At 42.8% G+C, this 8,699-nt stretch overlaps 2 protein-coding genes across 2 annotated transcripts in view; one reads left to right on the top strand and one right to left on the bottom strand.

The window, feature by feature from the left end:
- Sf3b3 (splicing factor 3b subunit 3) overlaps positions 1 to 3,464 on the bottom strand; it is a 41,065-nt gene extending 37,601 nt beyond the window's left edge. Inside the window, exons 1-2 of the mRNA XM_005345672.3 lie at positions 3,206 to 3,464; positions 1,074 to 1,214 (exon numbers count right to left, since the gene is read on the bottom strand). Coding sequence (XP_005345729.1) covers positions 1,074 to 1,143 — 70 coding nt within the window. The 5' untranslated portion in view covers positions 1,144 to 1,214; positions 3,206 to 3,464. The remainder of the gene's footprint in view (positions 1 to 1,073; positions 1,215 to 3,205) is intronic.
- Positions 3,465 to 3,612: 148 nt separating this feature from the next.
- The window catches only part of Cog4 (component of oligomeric golgi complex 4), a 34,797-nt gene continuing 29,710 nt past the window's right edge, over positions 3,613 to 8,699 (top strand). Inside the window, exons 1-4 of the mRNA XM_005345670.3 lie at positions 3,613 to 3,853; positions 5,906 to 5,988; positions 7,496 to 7,610; positions 8,303 to 8,477. Of these exons, the coding sequence (XP_005345727.1) occupies positions 3,698 to 3,853; positions 5,906 to 5,988; positions 7,496 to 7,610; positions 8,303 to 8,477 (529 nt within the window). The 5' untranslated portion in view covers positions 3,613 to 3,697. The remainder of the gene's footprint in view (positions 3,854 to 5,905; positions 5,989 to 7,495; positions 7,611 to 8,302; positions 8,478 to 8,699) is intronic.

Here is an 8,699-nt window from a genome sequence, read left to right as displayed (position 1 = left end):
AGGCAGGTGGATCTCTGTGAGTTCAAGACCAGCCTGGTCTACAGAGCTAGTGCCAGGACAGGCTCCAAAGCCACAGAGAAACCCTGTCGCAAAAAACAAAAAAAAAAAACAAAAAACCCCAAAACAATAAAAGATAGTTTCCCAAAACTGACCTAACAAAAGTAATTATCAAGAAAGCTTTCTATAAAGGGTTACATAAGTAAAAAACAAAACGACCTTATTTTCCTAAAATTGGTCACAATATACACAATTGGGAAGTACCTGTTGCCAATAGTCATGGTCCTGCATGGACTCAGATCTTTATGTCCGCATAGCAAGTACCTTACCTATAACTCTTAGTTGTCAGGTTTGAGCAACAAGTACTTTCACTGGATAAACTATCTCGCCAGTTCTATTTTTTCCTTAAGACTATGTATCTTAGCTTGGTGGTGGTGGCAACATGCACCTTTAACCTCAGCACTCAAGAGGCAGAGGCAGGCAGATCTCTGTGAATTCAAGGTCAGCATGGCCTACAGAGCTAGTTCTGGAACAATCAAAGTTACAGAGAGAAACCCTGTTCTGAAAAACAAAAAGAACGCAAAAAAGAAAAAAAAGGGGGGGGGGATGACGACACTATATATCTTAACTTAGGCTAGTCTCAAACTCCTGTTCATAGTAGCCCAGTCTCCTAAGTGCTAGGGCTATAGGCATGAACTATCACACTCAGGTAAGACGTTTTTTTTGAAAACTCTGATATCAAACTCCAGATTAAGAACTGTAATCCCAGCTCTGGGAGACTAAGGCAGGAGGCCATCTAGGACTAGTGAGACTGTCTGGGGGATGGGGGTGGGGGAACCATGACTTTATGATTTATACAGCTTATGCCTTACAACAATACACACCTTGGGAAGAGATACGCACCTATACTTAGAATAATTAACTGGAAAGAAATGCACCTCAAATTAGGTAACATAATACACCATAATTTAACCAGCTCCACAAATGTTTTTTATAAATGGAAAACATTTTCTCAACAAAAGCACTCTGCACTCTCTCTCTCAGTTCACAAAGTTAATAATACCTAGAGAACTTACCAGAGAAGTTGCCATGGATGGCAAAACTGATGCCAGTGGCCCGCTGTAAGGTCAAGTTGTACAGAAACATGGTGGCAAGCAAAACTGAGACACTCGGTACTTCGAGTCTTGGCTATGCCAACAGTATCAAGTCAAAGTAGGCTACAGATTAAAAACAAACAAACAGAAACATTACTGTTTTTAAAAGAACTTCTGCATGGGGATGTCTGGTTGAAGACAGATGAAGACAGACCCAGCAGAGCACCACATTTATCACTGGGAGAGCCTTTTCAGGCTGGGATGGGGCTCATTGTTAGAAATCTTTGCTTAGCAGGCATGAGACCCTGGGGTGCATTCTCAAGGGGAAGGAAACACACAGCATCATTTTTATGCCAGGCGCCATTCTAGTACACTACACCTTTACTTTTCATCTCAGAGTCCTACGAAGCCTACATATTGGCATGACCCTGCATTCTGAGTGCTGAGTAACTGAAGCAGGAGGATATCTGCTAGTTTAAAACCAATCTGAGCTATGAGCTATACAGAAAATGCCAGAATGGACAACACTGCAATACCTTGTCTTAGGTTTTTCTTTTTTCCAGAGACAAGGACTCATCATGTAGTTACGGTTGTTCTGGAACTGAGAAATTCTCCTGCCCCCCCCCCCAGGTACCGAGATTAAAGGTTTGCACATATACACCCAGCAACAGTTTAAGGAGGAATAAATAAATAAATAGCCAGGCATCATGACTCTCTTTTATAATCCTAGCCCTGGGGAGTCAGAAGAATTACTACAAGTTCAGTGGCCAGCCTAAGCTAATAGAAAAACAAAAGCAACAACAAAAACAAACTATGGTCAAGAAAACTACAGCTCAAAAATTACATTCATTGCCCAACATACAGAGTGACGTGCCAGGAACTAGAACTTGTTCAATTAACGCAACATGCCTTTATCTTTTTTGTCAGACAAATGAAAACTTACGGTTAACTGTAGTCCACACCATTCAAAACTCAAATGCCCAGTAAAAACTTCAGATCCATTTCCAAAAGATCCAATTCTTTTGGGAATAAATCTTTCCAACTTTATCTTCCCATATGCTTATATATGTGTAGAAAAATTCAAGAACACACATTTGTGTCATTTTATGCCATCTGTTTAACCAAAGGTTGGGTACTAGATATACTCACTACGCTGCAAGTTCTCTATGAATTATTGAGTCACCAATAAAGAGTCTTTTATTTGCTACATATTCAATGGTTACATTATAATTCAATTAGCCAAACTGCTAATACTACACATACAGATTTATGAGTATACCTCTAATATTTTTTTCCCAAAAGTAGAACTGGCAGATAGCGGGATTTAAAGTTTTAAATTGTTAAATTTTGGTACTTCCAAAGTGACTTTCAGTGGCACCATAAGCAGCCAAAGTGATGTTAAGACTTTGGACATTTGCTTTAAACAGATAAAAACGGGGGTCTTGGTCAAGTCTCCACTTACATCTCCTAAGGCTCTATATTTGAGAATTTTGTGTTCGTGGCGATGGGAAGGAAACCCCTGGCCTTGTGGTTACACTTCAGATGGGCGATTAAAATAAACGCCTATTCACTCAACGAACCAAACGGGTTTCCTACCATATGGAAGGAGGAATAGCACACGAGTACTCCAACACTAAACAGCAGCAGACTTTAACCGCCAACCCTTCGAGAGCTTCCCCTCCCCGCCCCTCCCCCAACCTACGAAGCCCGATTTCAAGATCACCTCTCGCAATCTTCGGGCAGACACAATTGACCTTTACTTTCGTTTTTTTAAGCAGGAAAAAACAGGTTCAGAAGACGAAACCAAGTTCAAGCCAGATTCTCGGACCCAAAGACCGTTTCTGTTGTTTACAGCTTTTGAGTAAGCTGAGTTCTTAGCCCTTCGCGTTAGGGGCTGACTCTCCCCGGGGTCTCACTGTCCCCCGCTCGGGCCTCCCATCCCCCGAGAACTCAGCTTCAACCTCCCCGTGGGCTGGAAAGAGACGAGGCTGCCACGTCAGACGTGCGAGCCGTGTCCCTGAAGGACTCGTCCCCACTCTGCGCCCAGTAGCGGGGGAAGAGCCCAGGAAACCATTTGCGCACCGCAAGCGTTTTCCTAACCTCCTCACGCTTACCGAATCGCTCTGGCCTAAAACGGCCTCTGCGACGCCCGCCAGAGCGCCGAGCAGCTCTCTCGTGTGACGCTTCCCGCTTCTTCTGCGACAGAGAAGTTGCCAGGCCGCTTTCCTAGCCTGCTGGAAGAAGGATGGCGTCGGTATCCGATGGATGCTGAAGTCCTTCAAAGGCCTAAACCACAGCGAGGGCTAACGCGCCGGCGTCCGCCATTAGCCCTCAAGACGGGCCTTCGGGTGGCGCGCGACGGGAAAAGGAATCCAGCCTCCGCCTGATAAATATGAGAAATTTTAAAATACTTTTCATCGAGCGTCTTCGGTTTTTTTAAGTTATTTAAATATTACACATTACAGTGAATTTGCTGTAGAATATAAAATTAATTTTAAAACTAGACTTCAAATTTGTTGATCGGGCATTTCTGTGGACAGCCCAAAGGTCGCCGCGCCAACACAGAGGGGACCTCGCGATCCCGGAAGCGCCTAACAGGAACCAAGATGTCGGATCTAGAATCCCCTCAGAAGTTGTCAGCGCCTCCGCCACCGGAGGGGGTGGGAGGAGGCCGCTGCTCCGAAATCTCCACCGAGCTCATTCGCTCTCTGACAGAGCTGCAGGAGCTGGAAGCTGTGTACGAACGACTCTGCGGCGAGGAGGTGGGGAGCTGATCCTCCTTTTTTTTTTTTTTTTCCTGGAAGAATCCAGCGGCACAGGACATCCGAGGCGTCATTCTCTTTACCAGGGGAAGCTAACACCTACCCGAGACGCTGTAGTGTAGTTGAGCATTTGGGGGTCACCTGTCAATTCAAGCTTATTTAGCCTGTTTTCCTGGACTGTCTTCTTTCTTGGTCTGCCCCGGTATTGATTTCCCTGACGAGTAACGTTGGAAGTGGCGTGTGCTATTTATCTATACGTACACACCTTTTTTATTTGCTTTTCAAACTAAGAATCGCTTTGGCCTGGGAAGTGAAAAGAAATGAAAGTTTCTTCTCGACTCATGTAAGGGAGAAGTTAACTGCAAATTAGCTTGAAGTTTTAAGACTATTTTGTAGAGAATGATTGTATATGTGTAATTTCAGCCTTCCAGTTAAATGCCGAGCTTTGTAGGAGATTGGACATTTTCTTATTTTGAGAAGGCCTCGTCTTTGCCCGGACTGTCTTCAGAATGCTACCTTCCTGTGGCATCCTGTTACACTGCTGGAATTGTAGGCAAGCTCACAACCCTCTAGGAGGGTCGAAATCTCTGCTAGGAGTTGGGATGTTAAAGGCTAAGGCAGGGCACAGCTGTCTAGCCACCGACACTCATTTCATCTCTTGTCCCGTTGATGTATAGGTGTGGACAGAATTCTGATTGCCTTTCAGTTGACAGCTTGCTACCTCTGTAATACCTGCTTCTTCTGTGGCAACCTGATGCTGTCAGTTCATTTTCCAGTGTGGTTGGAGTCCTTGCTAATCAGATGTAAATGCTGATCTAAAAGTTTGGCTGTTTTTCCCAGTGAACTTTTTTCTTTTTTCTTTTTCTTTTTTTCTAACTCTTTGGAAATTGCTTTTGTTTAGCTACTACATTTTATTCTGTTTCTTTTTAACATTTGTGGGGAGGGGCAGCAAGTGTGTCATAGCACCCGTGTAGAAGTCAGAAGACAATTTTCAGAATTGGCGTCTCCTTCTACCATGTGGATCCTGAGGATCAAACTCCAGTCATCAGACTTGATGGCCAGAGTCATCTCTCCAGGCCTTGTTTTGATTTTGAGACAGGGTCTCATGTAGCTCATACAGGCCTCAAATTGACCACATAGTTAAACTGGCCTTAACTTAAACTGGCTTGTCTCCTGAGTGCTGGGCTGAAAGGGACAATCACCACACATCCGGATTAGCCACTAAACTTCAGAGCCCATTTGTGTGGCACACTCTACAAATAGTATTGAGTAAACATTTGCTTGTTCCCATTATGTTATTCATCTGCTAGATGGAATCAGATATACTTGAAATGTGTGCTGTGCACACACCTATAATGCTAGCACTTGGGAAGGAAAAGGCAAAAGTTCAAGGTCATCCATCCTGTGTTTCGGAATAAGTGAGAGACCACCCTGAATTGCATGAGACTCTCTATCAAAAGAAATATGAGAAAGATTTCATAGCCAATGATTTAGTCTGCCACAACAAATCAAAGCAGCTTGGATGTCAAAGGGACTAGTGGGAGGAAAAATTTCTGAAATGGGATTCACTTTTTAGCTAGGTTGAGTTACATCATTTTGTTTGTTTTGAGACAGGGTTTCTCTATGTAGTACTGACTGTCTGGGAGCTTGATATATATACAAGGCTGGCTTCAAACTCACAGAGATCCAATTTCAACTTCCTCTTCCTCCCAGTGCTGGCATTAAAGATGTGTGCCACTATACCCAGCGAAGTTAGATAACTCTAAAAGTGCTTAAAGTTCCTTCTTCCTAGAGATAGGGATAGAGTTTAATATTTGAACACTTGCCTGGCATGTACAAGGTCATAAATTTAATTCCCAGTAACTTAAAAAGGAAATTCCTAGCCTGGCATGGTGGTGCAGAGGCAGGCGGATCTCTTGAGACTATACTGGTCTATGGAACAAGTTTCAGGATAGCAAGGGCTACACAAAGAAACCCTGCCCCTTCCCCGCCCTCCAAAAAAAGAAAATTCCTCATACCCATTCTGAGTTAAAATGTTTGTTTATGTTCTAGAAAGTGGTGGAAAAAGAGCTGGATACTCTTTTGGAACAGCAAAACACCATTGAAAGTAAGATGGTCACTCTCCACAGAATGGGGTAAGTATATATCACAGCAAAAGTTGTTACTGTACAGTGGGAACCACTGGATAAAATTAGTTTTCTTAGCCAGTAGTCCAGGCCCTTGGGAGGGTAAGGTGGGAAGCTTGCTGCAAGTTGAAAACTAGCCTAAGCTACAGAGTGAGTTCCTATCTCAAGAAAAGAAAAACAGAGGATTCTTTTTCCTAACTTTGTTTTATGAAATGACAAGCATTTGAAATGGAAAGGAGCAATAGTCAAAGTTATTAAAAGTCATTGGAACTCAGCATGATGGCTCAAATCTGTACTCAACCCTTGGAGTTGGAGGTATCAGGAGTTCAAAGCCAGAATGGGTCATGAGACCCAAAAAAGAACAAAGGTCTTTGGCTTTAAACTACAATCAAGCGTGGTGCTACACAACTTTAAAATCCTAATACCTAGGCAATAGGAGCAGGTGGATATGGAGTTCAAGGCCAGCTTCAGCTACATAGTGAGTTAAGAGGCTAATCTAGGCTGTGTAAAACCCTATCCAAAAGTAAAACAAAAATAATCACTATTGGCCCACATTTAACCTTAATAGAGATGCAAATTTTGGCCAGGTGGTGGTGGTACATGCTTTTAGTCCCAGCACTTGGTAGATCAGGCAAGCAGGTCTGAGTTTGATACCAGACTATAGAGTGAGTCCAGGACTACACAGAGAAACCCTGTATCAAAGAGAGAAAGAAAGAAAGAAATTCTGAAACCCATGAATTATAGACTATTTTGGTGGTTGGTGGGGTCCAGAAATATGTATTTTAATAATTCTCCCAAGTGATTCTGTTTTGCAATTCTAGTTTAAGAACTACTGCTTTTAGTCTGGTGGTGATAGAGGGGGTACACTACTTTAATTTCAGCACTCAAGAGGTAGAGGCAGAGGAATCTCTTGAGTTCAAGTTCAGTCTGGTCTACAGAGCGAGTTCCAGGATAGCAAGGGCTACACAGAGAAACCATGTCTTGAAGCTCCCCACGTCCTGCAAAAAAGGAGAACTGCTTTTATCAATTTTGTATATTTGCTGAGCATTGTTGTATATGTCTATAATCTAAGCATTCAGGAAGCCGAAGCAGGAAGATCTCAGTTTGAGGCCAGCTTGAATGCCTGCCTCAAAAAGGGGTTGAGAGGGACAAGGCACCCTAGGCGTGGTATTAAACACCTGTAATCGTAACACTTGGAAGGCAAGAACGGGAGGAACAACGAGTTCACTGCTTACACAATGAATTTAAGGCTACCCAGGCCTACATTAGACATCATTATCAAAGCAAACAAAGAGAAAGAGTTGAGGACGTGGCTCAATGATAGAGCATTTTCCTAGCCTGCATAACACCATAACTCTCTGGGCGCGCGCGTTCTCGCGCTCTCTCTCTCTCTCTCTCTCTCTCTCTCTCTCTCTCTCTCTCTCTCTTACACACACACACACACACACACCTATTCCCCCTTGTTCATTCCCTCTGCCTCTGCAGATAAGTATGCCCTGACAATGTCTGTCTCTAGTCCCAACCTGCAGTTGATTGAGGGAGATGCAGAGCAGCTGGCTGGAATGATCACCTTTACCTGCAACCTAGCTGAGAATGTGTCCAGCAAAGTCCGTCAGCTTGACCTGGCCAAGGTAATCCCACTGAGCTTTGATGTTTGCTTCCCTCCCAAATACTAAAAGGGTGGGAAGGGAAGAAGGGAGGGAAGAAATTACATTAGAGACTAGAAAAGAACCATCCAGTAAAAATGCAATAGGAATTACCAGAACCAGACAAGATACTACATGAAAACTCTAGATCATTAGCTCTTATGCGTATAAAAATAAAAATCCTCAATAAGCACTAAAAGCAAATCCAACAACATATAAAAAGAATTATATACGAAGACATACGAAGACCAGTAGCATTTGTCCTAGGAATGCAGAGTAAAAGTCAAGTAATGTAATGTCAATGAAGGGAATGGGATGCAGCTTGGTAGAGTATTTACCTAGCATGCACTAAAGCCTTAGATTAGATTCCAGCACAGCGATGTTATGTTTCTGATATTACATACATCTTGATTCAGTTATAAAGTTAACAAAATAAATATAGATTATTCTCATTCATGCTTCTATTAAAATGAATTAACCACATTTAATTAAATCATGGTATCTGCTAGTGTCTTGATTATCACTCATAACAGTTTTATAAGATAAGTGGTTATGGTAGTATTTTTAATTTGCTGAAAAGGACTGACGGTTAACTAGGTTCTGCTCCTAAATTTCTCTACGTTCTGAAGAGTGCTTTGAAGGAATAGGATATTGTCTTTAAAAAAGACTTTTTGCAGAACCGCCTCTATCAGGCCATTCAGAGAGCTGATGACATCTTGGACCTGAAGTTCTGCATGGATGGAGTTCAGACTGCTTTGAAGAATGAAGATTATGAGCAGGCTGCAGCCCACATTCATCGTTACTTGTGCCTGGACAAATCAGTCATTGAGCTCAGCCGACAAGGCAAAGAAGGTCAGTATCCTCGACTGTTGATTATGGTTTGGTTATAAGCATCTATGACCTAAACTAAGTAAACTCAATCAAGAAAAGTGTGTGTTAGCCGGGCAGTGGTGGCGCACGCCTTTAATCCCAGCACTTGGGAGGCAGACGCAGGCTGATCTCTGTGAGTACAAGAGCTAGTTCCAGGACAGGAACCAAAAGCTACGGAGAAACCCTGTCTCAAAAATTAAAAAA

Source organism: Microtus ochrogaster, chromosome 4, assembly GCF_000317375.1.
Source record: "Microtus ochrogaster isolate Prairie Vole_2 chromosome 4, MicOch1.0, whole genome shotgun sequence".
Taxonomy (NCBI): Eukaryota; Metazoa; Chordata; class Mammalia; order Rodentia; family Cricetidae; genus Microtus; species Microtus ochrogaster.
Note: the sequence above shows the minus strand (reverse complement) of the source record. Positions and strands in the feature narration are given on the sequence as shown.